Source organism: Falco punctatus (genome assembly GCF_963210335.1).
Source record: "Falco punctatus genome assembly, chromosome: 5".
Classification (NCBI taxonomy): Eukaryota; Metazoa; Chordata; class Aves; order Falconiformes; family Falconidae; genus Falco; species Falco punctatus.
Genome location: NC_137584.1, coordinates 77,088,536 through 77,106,931, shown reverse-complemented (window position 1 = coordinate 77,106,931; position 18,396 = coordinate 77,088,536). Strand labels below are relative to the sequence as shown.

Here is an 18,396-nt window from a genome sequence, read left to right as displayed (position 1 = left end):
AGAGTAGCATTTGACCATTTTGTAGTTCAAGGCCAGTATTAGTGTCATGATCAAAATTCTTGCTGCTTTCAGCTCAACTGTATTTAGCATCCACTCTGTATCTATTTTGTAATCTCTTAACAAAACCTGTAAAACAGGAAACAGTGAGATTTTAGAAAAACCTTTTTTTTAAATTGGATTACTTAGTTTGCTTATTTCTAACTTAATTGAACATTTATTACATTTTTGTAACAATTCTTCACTGAAGATTTGTTTTTTTTCAAGAGTCATGTTATTTAAGTACATAAAAAACCTGTAAGCCTTTTGAAATAAGACATTTATTTTTGTCTTGACTAACTTGAAAATGACCAGGTGCATTTTTCTCAGATACTCAAACCAAAACATTTTTCTTAACTGAAATTGGGCATAGAACATGGCAAAAGAAAAGCTAATTACAGAAGAGAATAAGTGAGGAAGGGATTTGTAGTAAAACTTGCTGTTAAAAACTTAGCAATACATTTTGAAAGGTAGAGAGTTTTAGAATATTAAATATATGTGTGTGTGTGTGTGTATATATACATCTCTCTCTCTATATATATATGTATATAAACTTGAAAGGGTATTGAAAATAAGCTGTCATATGAATCCAGTCACACATAGCTGTGTTTGGTGGGTTTTGGGTTTTGGTTTTTTTCTCTCTAAAAAGCAGGAATATGGAATGATTTTGAATAGAGATCGTGTTTTACTAGCCAGCATTGGTGCTACTGGAAGAGATGTGGGGAGGAAATAGTAGAAAATGTTAAGAATACTGTAAAACCCAGATGACCTTTTGAAAATTAATATCTGTATTTTGTGGAAACTGTGTTAGAAGCTTGAAGAGCAAGAAGTGAGATGCAATCACAGCCCCATTTCCCACACTTCCTTGCCAATGACCTCAGCCTTGGCTTAGGCTTGAGTGATAATTAGCGCTGTGCTCGTCTTTTCATAAGCACAGGCTGCCACTGATGTCAACTTGCAGCAAAGTGTGGAGAGGGTATTTTGTGAAGGGAGTGGCAGCTAAATCAGGTGCTGATTTAATTTACTACTTCAGATCAAGTTTAAATTGTGGTCCCAGCGGTGAAGGGGAGGGGAAGCACGCAACTCAGTTTTCGCTTAATCTTACTTGTTATTGAAATGGCTACTGATGTGGGAGGTGGGAGCAGGCATAGGAAAGAAAAAGGGATAGATAAAAATAGGAAGGATACTACTCTGATTACCTATTCCCCCATCAAAGTGGACATGACTTAAATTATTTTCCTTGACAGGGAGAGAAACTGCAGCACATTATTGTTCTGGTTTAGATGGATGGAGAGAATGGCACACTTGAAATTACCACCTATAATTATAAAATAGGTGTTCCAGCTGGCTACTCCACTAGTACAAAAAGTGAACGTGCACTAAAGCACAATCTATCTATCGAAAATAACCTGCGTAAAACAATGATGGAGAAAATAAATAGGAAGTGGAGGACCAGGACAGGAAATCATTTCAGTGTTTAACTCTGCCAAGACCAAGGGATTCACTTTCTACTGGGGAAGTGTGAGTTCAAGTGCATTGCTGGATTGCAGGAAACTCCTTCTGACATAACTATAAAGGCTGAAAATGAAAGTAGTATTTATAGACTTACTTTAATACTTGGCATTTACACACTGGAATTAGGAGCAAAAGGAAATTTTGAGAATGAATACATTTAATTTCTAGGACTCATGTATGCGTAACTGTACTGAAGCCAGAAATATGATGGTATGCACTGAATGGATAATGCACGCTATTAGTAGAAGCTGCTTAATAATACTTAGATGAGGAATTTGTCACTTTACATCTAAGATAATATTACTAATATGATCAGATCCACTGCTTTAGTCTGTAGTTGATCGAATACAATACTATTTCTACTTCATTAAAAAGCTCTTTCATTATAAGAAAGTATTAGCACAAGTACATTGCTCTTTTAAGGATACAAATCCACTGGAACAGCTAGATTTTCAAACTAGGGACTATTTCATCCTATGTCTGGGTATAATGTATGTCAAAAGTTTCCTGTTATTGCTGCAACACTCAACTTTGTGTTTGGGCCAAGTATCATCCATCAAAGTATCATTTAGCCTTGTTTTGATGTTGTTGAATACAATCTTCAAGACAATACATGCAGATTTACTAGGCAACCTGATGTACATCTTAAACCAGTATCATGATGGATGATGCATTTCCCAGACACAGGACATGTGAATTCTGTTGGTGATTCTTTGTTCATGTTAACTGTGCAAGCCTGAACTTCTGTAACTGACTGAAGGCTAAAGAAATGTGAGGCACCCAGATGCATGTTTCTGTGCACTGGGAGATACAGGAAATCAGCATATGAAAATGTCTTTTTATATTTAATTTCTGACATTAAATGACATTTAGCAAAACATTCAGGCCTCATCAACTGACTATACATTAGATATCACTAACCTTAACAGTAGGACAACAAAAAGTGGACATCAGAGCAAAAGTGTGCTTTAAAGAATTCTTTGCACAGATTGTCATCCTGCTGATTAGATTGAAGATGATTGGAGGGAGGTACCTGAAATATGGTTTGTCTCTGAAGACCAGCAGCAGATAAAAGTGATAAATATTCTCTGGTGGGTCATATTCAGGTACTGAAAAGATGGCCTAGAATCAGTAAAATACTATGTTACCTTAGATAAATTAATTTTTGTTTCTGTGCCTCAAGTATTAAACTAGAAAAACTGGGATAATGTTACTGAGTTTAAAAGTATTTTGAGACTGTTAGAAAAGGGCAGTATAGTATATGTGTTTTGTGGTGTTGCCTGTTTATTTACAACCTGAAACCTGTCCTGGCGTGGGAGACCTTGGCCATAGTTCCATCATCCTTGCCGCTAATTTTACTTCAAGTGTCTGTACAAAGCAGAAACACTATGGTGCTGCCTTCTCATGAGATAGATGTCCTCTATATCATTAGCTGATATACTACAGTTCATTACATCTGTAAGGTATAAAGAGAAATATATCTAAAGAGAATCTAAAACTCCCAACAGCCTTAAGTTTATTAACAATAGTAACTCCAGGCTATAAATCACTGCTTATGTGAATCCATTAAAAAGGCCTCAATTCTGGAGCTATTCTGTAGATACTTGTGTTAGGTCTTTTGGATTTAGCTTATAGGGCTTTAAGAAGGCACATCTTAACTGGATGAAATTAGAAAGTTAACTGTGAGGTATGAGCTCAACCACTCTGCGTTTTATTGTTCATTGCAGTACGTGGCTAAGTACACACAGCAGAGATGCTCACATCTGTAACGAATAACTATTTTTTTTCTAAATGAAGCTCAAAGACATATTAGCACAGCTTATTTATCTGAATTAACCAAGGCTGCAAATAATTAAGGAATCTACTCTGGGAATACTTACACCATCATAGAAGCTGATTTTCATTCAAGTTGTATCAAAAGAAACCCCACTAACCTTGCTCAACTCATTTTACACACAACTGCCATTCATCAGCCTAGACAACTTGCTGTGCATGAACCTGTTATTTTTACATATTTATTTATTCTTACTGAAGGAGACAGCAATTTTCATCTTTTCCTAGGTCTGGTTTAGCGCATGGTGAGACTGCTGGTGTGAAGGAGCAGACCTTATTTCTTTTATTACTTATTGCAAGTCTCATTGCAAGCCTTTTTGTCCAGTCGTTACGTATTGAGGAGCTGGCAGGGGCTGACAGTTGATGGTTGCATCTCGAAGATGGGGTGAGGTTTGTCTTACCTCCACCTATGTTCTCTTTCTTTTGCAGAGTCTGCAGGGCTGGCTTTCTGCACTTTCACTTTGTTGACACATGAGTTGTGTTACAAATTTTAATTTTGGGGTAGCAGTAGATAGGAGACCCTGTTCCAAATGGAAGGGAGGGTGACTGCACGCTGGAACCTGCACGAACAAAAGTAAGCAGTTTCCTTTACTCAAAAACTCTGTAAGAATACAGAGGGGAAGGAAACTATCAAAGCCATGGAGACACCTAGTCTAACCTGTTCAATAGAGGCCTGTCACCTGTACCGGATCTGGTCAGCCATGGCTTTGTCCAGCTCAGGCTTTGGAAGCTCCGTGGAGAAATTTTCCAGAGCTTCTCCTACTTAACTGCTGCAGGGCTGTGCAATCCTCCCATGAGAAAGGTTTTCCTAACATCCTACTCGATCCTTCCAAATTGCTATTTCTGGCTGTCACCCCTTATTATATCATCTGACACTACCAAGAAGAATTTGGATCCGTCATCTTTCTAATTGCTCTTCAAGTATTTGTAGGCAGCAGCCTATAATTATTAGATCCCTTTAGCTTCCCAAAACTTAGCTGATTTATTTGAATATTAATACCAGCAGACATTCAGTTATGTTTATAGTTCATTCACATCTGAGATATCCAGTTCCAATGACTGGAATGCATTAAAATCCTTGAGTTCTACTTCCAATTCAGTACATTAGAAATAAATTTTTTCAATATACTTCTCCATGAGTCGTCGTAGCTTTGCTCCCTTGCTCAAATTCTCAGTTCTTCTCAATGCTGAGTGAATATTATTCTCCTGTTTTGGAACCATGTTTAGATTTTCCATCTCTATTTCATTCTGCACAGATTATCTTGTTTCATGCTGTTTTATGTCTGAAGCCTCCTTTGCTTTGCTTCTTAATTTGAACTTGCAGACCTAATTAGGCTTTACTTTTGACAGTTTGTTCCCTTACTGGTTGATCTCCAATGGTATGGCTTTACTGTGTGCTGCTGATCCTATTCCTCCTCAAAAAGCCAGTGATTGAAAGGTGATTTCTTGAGAATGCAAGGATTTACTTTGATAGGATTCCAGGTCCAGGTTCTAAACTGCAAACTAGTGACCACGTTGACATTGTTTATGCTACTTTCTCTTAGCTTTATATTAAAATGACTGATGCTATTTGTAAAACTTTATGGAGGTTTGCAGGTTTTTACTTTAAATGTTTAGTTAGTTTTTGGTTTAAATGTCACTGGGAATTACGATTATATATGATATAAGGCTAGACCACTTACTCTAAATTAGAAGAAAAATATACTGGGCACAATTTTTATAGTTTGCATGTCTGCTAAATCACCTCTGCATTTCACAGCTTTAGGCATTGGGAAATATTTATAGTTTTTGCTTATGAGTGCACACAAGTTTACATACAAAAACCTGTTAAATTAAAGCTCAGAAGAGGGTTGATTGTTTGGTTGGGTTTTATATCTATATATATCTATATCTGCATTATGTTGCAGGTTGGATGGGGCTCAGAGCAACCTGGTCTAGCGGAAGGTGGCCTTGCCCATGGCAGGGGGGTTGGAGCTAGGTGATCTAAAGGTCCCTTCCAACTCAAACTATTCTATGATTCTGTGCTTTGTATTGCATTAGAGAAGAATTGTTAGCAGTGAAGTGCTGCTAATTGGTTGGTAAGGGAGGCAAATGGGGTTTTTCTTTTCCCAGTCCTGTCTTTGCCCACGTGCAGTGAGTTGTTCAATGCCTCATTCTGCCTATTTGTAAAACTGATGCAGAACAGATATCACTGTCATATGAACAAAAAGGTAAATTTCATGTAGATAACCTAGCTTTTCCACAGTAAAGAAACTAACCTTAAAAGCAGCCCAGAAATTTATTTTAGTATTAATAGAGAATGTTCTATTTATTTTTGTTAATAAACTTATCCCCTACTTCCTTGACCTGTTAAATCCCCTCAATTATCAATTCTTATTCTTAAATCTTACCCAGCCTTGATCTTTTCTTCATGTGCTCTACACTTCACTTTGGATCACTCCTTTCTCTTGTCTTTTAGAAAAGCATCCTCTACTCTATCATTCGGAGAACAGAGATTTCTTTCTACCTTTGTGATAGCTGTATTGATCTTACCGACGCTTGTTTTCACTTTTTTGGCAAACATAGTCTGTGACTGATACTTGAGTTTACTTTCTTACAAATATATGATAAAAATTGAAGTATTCCATTTTTTTTGAGGAATTAATATACTTTTCCATTTGTTTTCTGTGTGGTTTTATGGTGTTGTGGTGTTTTTTGGTTTTGTTTTTTTTTTGTTAGAAGTTCATTGGTTGCACTTTAGCCTTATCTAGTCTTCCCCCTATTTCTGTAAACACTGCAGAGAATACCTCTAATAATTAGAGAAATATGTCTCCTTTTGCACACAGTTTAAACTCTGTGCTTGTGCAGAAATGTCAAGGTCTCTTCTTGAAGAAATCTGTGTTACCATTTTTTAGGAGCTGAATGACCTGAATTTTGATGATTTTGCTAAGGCTTAGCCTTTACCATGGTCAGAATCACTTTGTGCAGATGCCAATGTACAGCATGGTTTTCCTGCTCCTCTTGAAGATTTTTGCAATGTTTTTGTGTCTCATGAATTCAGATCTGTAGTGCTGATGCTTTGCTTTGTGGCTCCCAAAGGATAAAGATAAGTGCTGGAAACACTAGTTTCCCTCCTCCCCACTGGCATCATTGACATTATGTTCTGACTCCTCTGGTACCAGTAATGGATATCCTGGCTTTGTTCTCAACCTTACTAACTTAACACATGAGCAGTTTCAGTGGAGCTGCGTTTAATTACAAGATTATACAGTTGGGATTCCCAAAGCAGAGATCTCCTCGGGGCAGGGGATATTGTCTTCTCCTAATGGATGTATATAGGTCCACAGCTTGGACCTGTGGTCTGTTTCCAGAGCTTTTTTTTGCAAAAGACTGAGTACTTCTGTCCCTTGACATGAATCTAGTTTCCTGTGTTTTATCAGACTCCTTGCCCAGTCAATTGATAGGTTTTTTGGATTGACTCTGGGCTGACGGTCTGCCAGAGCCTTTCTGCTTCATAACCATCTTGAGAATGTGCAAGTTTTAATTGTGAAACATTTGTAAGTAAAATATTTTTTAAAAATCAATGAATCTGGCCAGATGTCCCCATAGCCAATTGAAATCTGACAGTAGCCAATGTCTTCAGTTTCAAGAGAATAATAAGAAATACACCATGTACAATGAGATTCATGGCATATTTTCTTGGATTCCTGCATTCAGCAGGTGAAGTTTGGGTTCTTTAGATACAGACTTCTACTCATTAGAAACAAGTAGCCTCCTAGCATTTTCCATTGAAGATCAGACTTCTTTAAAAAATACAAGAATCATGGAGTTCTGTGAGACACCACATGACCGAAAGGTTTTATTTTATGTCTGCTTTCATAGAAGTTTAGAAGTAGACCATGGACCAAATACTAGGAGGACACCGTGAAAGTCTTCAATCTAGAAAATTTCTGCAAACAGCTTTTGCTGTCTTATTTCCTTTATACCTCTCAATATTTCTCCAGAAAACCTCATGGCATATACTCACTTCCTTCATGTCATCTATCCTGCAGTCTCGAGAGGTCTGTCCAGTCTCTGATGGGTGTAGGAAATCAGTCTCTGTTGCCTCCAGAATAGCTTTTTTAAAGAAATGCTTTTTCCCATACTGCCCTTAGGCTTAGGAGAAGCTTTCGTGAATAACTTCAAAGATATTTTCCATTGTTCTTCAAATTATCTGTGAAATGCCCTCATGTTTTAATGTGTTCTAGTTTTGAGAAATGATAGTATTTCCGTGAAAGGTAACTGCAGAACATCTCCACACAAGTCAAAGTGAATTTAAATTATATAAAAGATTCCAGCATTTGCACATTCATATCCCCGTTGTGGACTCTAGACCAGTTGCCAAGTTATCTATTCCAATGTCTTAGAATTCAGCCTATCTTTTCATTGTAGTTTAAAGTCATCCTATTTTTTTATGCCAAGAACGTACTTAAGAAATAAAATGCTTTAACTTTTCCAACAGTTGCATTTAATTTGAAGGATCTAGTAAACATTACTGAAGCACAGTTAAGGGAAATCCCTTATAGCTAATAAAGTTTTGGTAGTAATAGCAGATAAATTTTGAAGTTTTCGTGATAGATTATCTAAACATGTCCACTGCAAAGCATACAACAAAGCAGCCCAGAACCTATTGTATAGTTTTTAAACTATCTTCAGATTCAGGAGCAGATCTGAACAAATGTAATCATTTTCAAACTATTGATGTTCTGGCAGAAACGTTGCTACTTTTTTCCCCGTATTGTTACCAGTATTTCTTCGAGGAATTTCAGAGTACATTTAATGGGTTTTTTATCTTAGCAAGAAGATCTTCCTACCTCCCAGTACTTGTGATTTTAACCATTGCATGGTTTTGGTCTGTTAAAACTGTCTTTTAGCAAGAGGAAGTGTAGTAATTTATCCTTACAGGGATGTTGTGACTCGAACACTCCCTTCTCTTCCTGTTGCTTGATCCAGTGTAATTAAATAATAGATTTCATTTCATAACCTTGTAGTAGCAATAAAGAGGAAATTATGTTCAGAAAGCATGTTTATTTTTTTTTTCCCCCAGCCTTTTCATGGCTTACGAGTGAATCTTTCTCTTTGTGCTAAAGTGATGTGAAACAACTTTTCAAACTTATGTCCTTGGGAAATGGTTGTTAATTCAAGAATGAATATTAAATAAGAGTTAGGAAATCAGTGCTATTTTTTAGACACAGATACCTGTTGTTCAGATTTTACATTTATGTTCCTTTGTGTGGCTTTCATTTCTTTCTCTGAGCAAGACCTCCCTCCTTTTTTTTTTTTTCCTTTCTTTCACCTTCCCACGAGAAAATCTGCCATGTTCATTCCATCATCTGTACAGTTTACCTTGTATTTTTTTAAGCTCTGAGAATTATAATTCATATAAAAAAGAAAACACAGCAAACCAATGCATACATACAAAAATCTGGACTTCCTTTCCTCTTATTTTTCCATGAAAATGGGTCTATCTTGGACTTGGGACTATTGTTTTCATAAATTTCCCTCTATTTTTATATTTGATTAGAAGATTCTTGGAAGAAAGCTGTGTTGGATTTAGTATTTTGAAGCCACTTTGAAATGAAGAGATTTCTTGATAGAAGAGAAAAATTTCATAGAACTTCCTATTTGATTACACATTCAGGTTACACCTTGTCCCCATTGACAAATAGTTTTCCCTGAAATTAAAGATTACAAAACAGACTGAGACTTTCTGTAGGGTTGTAACATACACTCCACACATACATAGTGGGCAAAAAAGTGTTGAAACCACATATATTTCATTTTTTTAAAAAAAAATCTTATTGTTTTCTTTTTCTATTGCTAATTTGGGTACATCTTGCAAGATGACGCTTACCTGTCTGTCGACACTCTGCAGGCAGTATAATTTACCTTAAGCCCAGACACCCACACGGCCTGTCTGCTATACAAAACCATCTAAATCAGGAGTCATTTGCACGTATTATGTGTCTCACTTTTTAAATCTGTGCGATCCTGTAGCATTTAGTTGCCATCACCATGCAAACCGAGAAGCTAAATTATTCCATTCCCCTTTAACGCAACATCTCCCTTGGTCAACGTGTGCATTTGATCAGATGAGAATAAAAATTAAGATAGACCAATGTGAATCATTGTAGGTAAAATCTTTTCATTTACAAAGTCTTCCATCACTAGCATAGTATTTCCAAGTATGAACATAATGGTGTATCTCTTCAGGCCTGTGAATAATTGTAGAGCTTTGTAATGGAAAACGTTGCCATTTTATATTTTTGATTGAACCTGAATCCTTTTTTCTCCTTCTGTCTCCTAGTCTAAATCTTCAAAGCAATGTCTTGCTTATGTAATTTGCAGGACTTAATTTTTAAAAGTATGTTTTTGTCCTTCATTTTGAAGTGTTTGAAGAAAATTTTTTTATGACTTTTGGGATCAGTTCAGCCAGAGGATCAAGGCCCTGTCTTCTCTATATTCAGTGCGCTGATGGTTGCCTGCTCTTCATAGTAATACTTGCTTTGCAGTTCTTTTATTAGTCTGAGGCTTGTTCTAAAATCACTTTATCTCTGTGCTTGGAATAGGTGAACATGTGTCTTATTTTCCCTAGGACAAACAGTGAAGCCTGATTCCAATTTGCTGTCATATGGAAAGGAAGAGTATTTATTTCGAGTCCTGGTGAAACTAATATAAGGCAGTGATTATTTTCCTTTGTGAGCAATGTTAAGGATGCATGATTTAAACAAATGTTACTCTCTACAGCACTGGGAGAAAGAAACCTGTTTATATTAGATGGTCTCTCAATCAACAGAGAACAGTTTTTTTCTGCTTGCAGCATTGGAAACTGCGTAACAATAATCCTGAATGGTGGTTTCTTCTGGGATTTGAAACCAAAGGACAGGAAGCTGTGGTATAATGTAAACCTCTGCTGGTTTGCATGCCATAGTAATATTGGAGAAAGAAAAGAAATAGAAATAATTGATGGAGAAGAAATAAGTCTGACTTAGACTAAATATTAAAAAATAATTTTATCTTCAGTTCTTAAGGGTAAATTCTAATTGCCTTATATTTCAAGCTTTTTTTTTTTTTTTTTTTTATATATATCTTTGTAATAATAATAACAACTAGAATAGAATTTTCCAAGTTTTTCTTGCCTGCTGTTATCACCAGCAGTGGAAGAGAGCGTCAGCAGCGGCCATCTCCAGCACTACACCAGATCTTGAATTAAGGTCTATAGAGCCACTGAATAATTTGACCAAATTAAAACTGGATTCAATGAGTCTGAATACTTTTCCATACTCGGAGACTTTATGGTTTAAACATTGGTATAAAATTTAACATTTTAACATTGGTATAAAGTCACTTTGGTCAGTACTGCCTGCTATAAATGAGAGGCAAGCAGTAGGGTTTCTTTTGTTTCATAGAGAGTAGAAGAATTGCAGGTATAAAATATTGGCCCAAAATGTTGATTTTGGAATTAGAATTGAAAGAAGGAAAAATAAGAAAATGTCATGCCTGAAACTTAAGTTGAAAGGTAGTTATTGTTCATAAATGCATTAAGTTCTTTTCCCTGTGTGACAGAAAATGCAACAAGCAGCTCTAATTTAAGAAGTTGAGCTTAAATTATTTATAAAGAAGAGTTGTTTGTTTTTGTTTTTTTAAAGACCTTGATTTAAAGCTCATCTTTTGAAAACTAGCAGTATTAATTTCACTATTTACTTGGAAATTTATTTTCCTTATTTATTCCATTTAATTTTAAAAAATTATACCATCTCCAATACATGCAAATCTTTGCTTTCAACAGCAGAGCTTAGGCTGTTGGGCTTTAAAAAGAAGTTATCATTTTTCTGATAATTGTGCCTGTTTATATTTTAAACAAGAATGACTCAGAGTATCAACAAATGTGGCGCTCAGCTATGATTATGCCTGCTAAAAGTAAAAAATAAAGAGCACAAGGATTCATCTTTCCTTAATCCCAGTTCATGGGATTCAGCATACTGAACTGCAGGAGTTACTACACCGTACCCAAAGAGCTGGACAAACATGCAGAATCTGTTATGAAAATTGCATCTTTCCACAGATGAGAAAAGATTTCCACCTACTTTCCCCCCTCCCTTTTCCTATGGAGCAACACGTCTCTTAGATGTTGGTAAAGAGTAGAGTAACAAGGCCCGTGTGTCTTCTTCAGCAACCTGGGTGGGTGACACAGGGTATGCTCAACAACTTTGTTGGTAATACTGAACTGGGGGGTGACTGACAAATGGCCGAGCTTCACTCCAATGGGAGCTCGATAAACGTGAGGATCAGATGGACATAAATCTGGTAGGTGTCTGCACCCATGAGAGAGTACCCCCATGTGTCACTGTGGTTTGGCAGTCTGCTGCTCAGAGGTGCACAGGGGGGTACAACCTGAAGATGCCCTGGGTGGCCAAATACAATCCAGCCTCTTCTGATGCAGTAGTTGTACATTTCCTTGAAAATAAATAGTATGTGCTTTAAGTTAGAATTGTTTAATTATGTTAAATTTTATAACATTGGTCAGTAGAAAGCCTTCCCCTTCCAGCTGCAGGGTTTTCCCGCAGGGTTAAAGTGTGGATACACCAGAAGTAACCTCCAGGACCATGGTGCATTTTTCTGTTAGCCCATTCCATTACACAGGTTGAGTCCATGTCATTTTCTAAAGGCTGCGTGTATCTGTCTGATTTTTTTTCTTGTATTTTTTTTTGAATGATCTTGTTTGTAACGTGAAGAACATCAGCTCAAACAAGGTGCGGGGTGTTCTGCTCTTGCTATTTTCACTCCCTATAAGTTGTGTACCTTCTTTCATTGCATTTTTTCTACTCCGATTATACTGTGTTGCTAAAAACAAAAAAACAAAAAAAAACCACCAAAAAAAAAAACCCAACAAAAAACCAAACCAAAACAAAACAAAAAAAACCTCCAACCTTTTCTGTCATTAAAAGAAGTACATGGGTTGTCAGTAGAATGAAGAGAAAGGATGATGCCCAAAATTATATTAAATGTTCCATTTGAATAAAAGGGAATAGTAACAAGACATCTTCTCTTCATCATACTCATCTGTAGGGGTCTTTGATAGCAGCGGTGGGGTTGAAACTGTGCAGGATGAGGTGTAGGGGTGTTGACTTTCACACAATCTCTGTCTGAAGGCAGCTGAGGAAAGGGCAGTTTTCTCCCATCTTTGCTAGAACAGCCTGACTTCTTACATTTATATCAACTGCTTGTCGCTTCTGATGTCAAAACCACTGTCAAATGCCAGACCTGTAGACATACTCTTCATGCTTTCGAAAGGGAAGAGTCCTTGTGTAACCTGCTTATTGCTGGAGTTGCTTTTGGAATAACTCTTCTGCAGCTGCTGGTAACTGGCTGCAGACTGTGTCCAGCTCCAGCTCTTGGGGCTGGCTGAAGTGTGGAAATCAAAAGCCGTTGCCACCTGCTAGAAGGCAAAATGAAGCAGTCAGTCTCACTTCAGAGACTAGAGTAAGGGGTTTCTTTAAGAAGAAAACAAAAAACAAAAAACAAATTATGTTCTTGAAAACAAGTTCTCAGTAAATGCCAGAATGCCAGGGACTGGGGGGTATAAACTAATATTTTCTTATTCCCATGATCTGTGTGGACTGAAATTCACTGGATGTCAGGCAAGAAATTGCTCCTACCGCTATCTACAGCTACCTGAGAGGAGGCTGTAGGCAGGTGGGATTGGTCTCTTCTCCCAAGTAACAAGCGATAGGACAAGAGGAGATGGTTTCAAATTGTGCCAGGGGAGGTTTAGATTGGATATTAGGAAAAATTTCTTCATGGAAAGGGTGGTCAAGACTTGGAACAGGCTGCCCAGGGAGGTGGTTGAGTTACCATCGCTGGAGGTGTTTGAGGTGTGTAGACGTGGCACTTAAGGACGTGGGTTAGTGGTGGACTTGGCAGTGCTGAGTTTATGGCTGGACTTGACCTTAAAGGTGTTTTCCAACCTAGATGATTCTCTGATTCTCTAAAGCCTTAAAACATGATGCAGAGCTTTTATCTTCTCAAGTCACACATAATCACCTGGTCTTATATTAGATTTGAAAACAAATACTAGTAGTAAGAAGAAAATTGATTGTCTTTTAATCTGCAGATGAAAGTTCTGTTTTAGACAGCTTGTGATGATTTTGTCACACTGTTTAACCCTTGTGTGGTGATCCTAAATCATTCCCTATTCAAGTGCTTTAATGGACTCCATAATGTAATTATCTTCCCTGGATGTACTAACTGCATAAAATGAATCCCTGTGCTGACTTGTGAAATCAAATTCTATATTTTTCCTGTGTGCGTGAGAATTAGAAAATCGGGTGTCAGCATTAGCAGCACATGAGATTCTATATGGAAAGTTGTAAGTGAAAACCTGTGTTTACCTTTTCTATTTAATTGCCTTCAAAAAAGTATTGAGATGTTCTGTTTAGAATATATTTACAGCACTATATCTAACTTCAGGATATTCTTTGGTATTTTTATAGTTGCGTACTTTTGCTGTAGAAAAGATGAAAAAATAGGACATTTTCATGCATATTTAATAGCAAAACTTCCCTGCCGCAGAAAAAAAAACCGGCCAGGTGAACTATGATCTAATTTTCTTCTAGAATCAAAACAAAATTATAGCTCCCGAAGCATTATTCTTGGCTCCCAGCAGTTTCAAGGCATGCAAACATTACTGTTTCGACTCCGTCCTGCAGTTTAACTGGAAGGATTATGTCACAACATAGTATGTTTGTTTTCCAGCTTTTTGTCTGTTTGTCCATCAAGACAGTTTTGTAGAAGAAGTATTGGTGATTGTTGACTTTGGAGGTAGTGGAAGAAAAAATAATTATTAAAAAAAAAAAAAAAAAAAAAAAGCAGACAGTACCATTGAAGTCACTGTGCTTCTGTCATAGGAGAATGAATACTCCTTTCAACAAATCTATAATTCGCAGAAGTCGCAAAAACAAAATAGCCATAAGGTGACTGTTAACATACTTCAGTTCATCCTGCCAAGAAAGTTAACTTCATAAAGTCATTAAACCAGTGATTACATTTTAAAATATTATTCCCCAGCCATTTTTTCTTAGAGTTTAAAATATAGTTACTGTATATACTACCTTCTTTGTAATGTGAAAAATTGTAAAATACACTTATTTTTCATAAACTCCTAATTATTAACAGAGCTATTTGCGCTCTATAGTTAAAGCCATTTCAACACTTCCGTTATTTAAACTTCGCTTTTAGGGGTTCATAATTTGGCTGTAATAGAAAAGATATTCAGACTCCGAGGACTCAAATATTGTCTGCTGGTATTAGGAAATTTAGCCTGGTTTTCTTTCAAAAGCTATGTAATTTGGATTGTTTGCTGTTTCTCAAGATTATCCCAAACAAAATATTTTGTAATGTGGACTGAATAATTTTAATCATTAAAAAAACTGGGAAAAGATAGTGAGGATGTTGGAACTGTTGCTGCCCCAGATTCTGTGAGTGGCACCGAATATCGCTGAGGCTTGGAGAAGGGAGATGGTGGGAAATCCTTGCCCTATCCTCACTTTTGCTATATAGTAACCTCGTATATGAAAAGTTACTGTAGCTTTTATATCATGCCTATCATGGGCTGCTCACAGAGTAAAACCCCCTCCATGCCCCCACTGCAGTGAAACGTGCAAGACCTCCTGACTTTGAGGTTGTATAGCTGAAAATTGCTTTTCCGACATGATAAATGCTCGGGTGTTCAGAGATGGATCGTTTCTTTGGTACAGCTTCCTGAAATCCTCCTCCATCATGTAACATGCCCACGGTAATGACTCAACAAGGCCTTCAGCTCCGGAAATTAAGGAATTGGGGCTTGTTGCATATTAATGGCAACTCTAGGACAGTCCAATAAGACAGCTTGTTATAATACTAATTATAGCGAAGCACTCACGTTGAGGTTTTAAGGAGTCAATTACGTGTGTGTTAAAACTATAAATACATCTTCCCCCCAAACTCGGTTGTGTGGTATGTGATTTTTTTTTTAATTGCTTGGATACATATTTACCGGAGCATATCCTGGTTTCCCAGGTAAATATGTGTACCAGTGCAGAGCTCATTATGGTCTGTTTGGATAAATAATTCATATTTTATAACTGTACAGGAAGTAATTATTTTTGTATTTCGCTTTCTTGAAGCCAAAGAAATTAAACGCTGTGTGTTCATTCCTTAAAATAAAATAGATGCAAAAGTTGAGGCAATAAGAGAATAAAGTTTTCATTGTTACAGTTGAAACTGAGAATATTGTTCCAGATTTTGATCTTGCGTTTAGCCCAGAATAACTCGGTGAAAGTAAACAGCGTTTATTCAGGATTGACTTAGATGCAAACGGGATGTGAATTTGGCCTCCTCTCCTTACTCTCCCTTACTTCACTGGGAGGTTCCTGGAAGCAACTTGCACACCACCTTTGCTTTAAATCATGTTGTCACGTGTTTATCATTTGGGAAAATAAGGTATTTCGGCAACACACAGAAATTAACATTTCTGAATTTTATGGTAAGAAAATTAATGACTTACAGAATCATAGAGTGGCTTAATGGTTTGGGTTGGAAGTGACCTTAAAGATGATAGTTACGGTCCTATACGTGTTAGAGGACTAGAGCATACTTTCACGTCGGATATCTCTGCCGGTGTTTTATATGATATTTGGAAAAGCTGTGTTGTGTTATCACCATGCTAAGGTCAGGTTTTGTAACACTTTTAAGCTTAGCGGGGCCAAAGTCAGCCTTGGCATCCATCCATTAACTGCAATAGATTTACGCTAGAGATGAATATTGGCTCGTTCCTGGTAAATTTATTTTTATCCAGCTCTTTATATTTTATGTTAGAAATATAAGTAGCTTATGTGCCCTCAAACTAATCAGAATAAGAAACAGTTTTTGCTTATGCCAAAAAAATAGAACTATCGTTTTTCACATTCTTACATTTTTCAAGTAATATTATATTACTGTGACTTCTGAATTCCTGAAATCTCTCTGGTCTGTGGGACTGCCAGGTCCAGGAGAGGGTTTCAAGGGGAAAATCTGAAACTCTTCACGCAGTATGTTTTGTGTTGTGCATACAAGACACAGTTAACGTTTTGTATGCATGTGATTAGTGTGGAAAAAAATTAATGCAGTCCAGTATTATGATTTATGGACTGAATCTTTTGCCCACTGAACACTTGCCAAAATGAAAATCTTTCTCCCCCCACCCCTCCTCCTTTGGATATTAGAAACAGCTACTGTTTTTGTTGATCTTTTTAACTTCTGAATAGGCCTATTTCAAGTCATAGCAGCATGGGAGCACAGATTAATAATATACTTATTCAGCCAGTGATACTGAGTGAAACCATTGCTAGTGTGAGTATGATGGATAGGATTTCTTTAAATTATTTTCAGGTGCATTAATGCATTTCTGAAAGAATAATATAGAGACATTTGAAAATAAATTAAATTGCTGTTTATTGATTGTGTTACAGGTGTGTATGAGTTTTAATACTCACTCTCAGTTCATCCATCAGATGGTTAACGAGGATAATAGCAAAGAAACTATGATTAAATCTTGCCTTATGGACAGTGTTTCTGAATTTAGAGGATAAAGGTGTATTCCATGCTGGGAAGTATCCTTTCTATCCAACCTCCTCTACAGTGTCATCTTATGCCAGAACCAAAGGCTAGCGAGTTGAAAGAAGCAAATCCCGTAGAATTCTCTTGTGCATTTGTGTTGGACCTTCTTAGCCCAGTAGTTCAATCGGCTTGCACAAGATTGGTTTCTAATCTTCTATTGGGTTTGATATGAACTATTTGTGTATGAAAGAGCCCAATTTCCTGAACCTACTGAAGGTGAATCCAAAGCTGATGTGCTCAGTCCTTCACAAAGAGATTTAAGTTGAGGAGTTTAGGTCCTTTGGAGGCACTGGTGCAATGGAGGTGAGGACAGTTCCTTGCTTCACACTCCTTTGGCAACCTCTTATCAATTTTTTGTGTCATTCATTGCTTAATTCCATCTTCATCTTACTCATATCTGAACGGCCTGGTCTGGTCAATAAAGTTTTTCCTATTTATTAATAAAGTCAGTGTTTCCTATCAATTTGTTTTCTTTCTCTCAAATGAAATAAGAGTATGCCTAAAAAAGTTCTTCATGTGAGTCTGGTTTGTACTAATGATAAGTCAAGTAGGGATAGAGTTTCTTTCAAAAAATACTTAGGTAAGCTGTTTAAAATTAATATTTGTTATTCTAAAAAATTGTGAGAGGGATCAGCCACCTTTCAGCAGTTGCAGATAAAGTGCTATGGCAAGAATTTGGCATTTTTACATTGCCTGAGAGAATTATACGTTCATTTTCCGATATAATGTGGTGCAGGAAAAGAAAAAAGGGGTTGTAGTGCTTTTTAAAAGCAATCATTTTGAATATGAACAAAAAAGCTTTTGCTTGAGATTTGTCAAGTCTTTCAGGCTTTTTGTAAAATTGTTATTCGCTTGGCTAACAAGAGCCGAGTGAGTGACACCTTTGAGAGTCCCAGCTTGTGTTTTAATGCATAGCTTGTATTTTGCTGTGCACGACCATTCAAAATATTATCTGAACTTATTTAAAACAAACCCTGGTGAATAAATTTTTAACGCAGAAACAGCCATCCTAATTTATTCATTTATTTTAGTTGCAGCAAGCGGCTGAAGTTTCTCAGCTGAGAGGAGCTCGAGTCATCTCTGCTGAAGATCTCCTGTTCTTAATGCGCAAAGATAAGGTAAAGTAATACATCAGAAATTTCTTACTTTACGTAGTAAGCTGCTTATCGTGTTTTAAAGAGCTTCCTTTAACATAGGTGAAAGGAGTCCATCATCAGGAATAGCTTTATTTAAAAGTATAGTTCTCTGCAACTGTACTGTATTGCTCCCAGTACAATACTTGTGTAGCATTTTAATTAATTCTCATTATTTCCCTGTAACTTAATTATCAATAGATTTTTTCAACCAAGCTTTAGGGTG

At 36.7% G+C, this 18,396-nt stretch overlaps 1 protein-coding gene across 4 annotated transcripts in view; it reads left to right on the top strand.

Annotated features, from left to right (window-relative positions):
- SUPT3H (SPT3 homolog, SAGA and STAGA complex component) overlaps nt 1-18,396 on the top strand; it is a 297,812-nt gene that overhangs the window by 187,620 nt on the left and 91,796 nt on the right. For all 4 annotated transcript variants that reach the window (XM_080388553.1, XM_080388554.1, XM_080388552.1 and 1 more), the window contains exon 4: nt 18,069-18,155. In XM_080388553.1, coding sequence (XP_080244679.1) covers nt 18,069-18,155 — 87 coding nt within the window. The remainder of the gene's footprint in view (nt 1-18,068; nt 18,156-18,396) is intronic.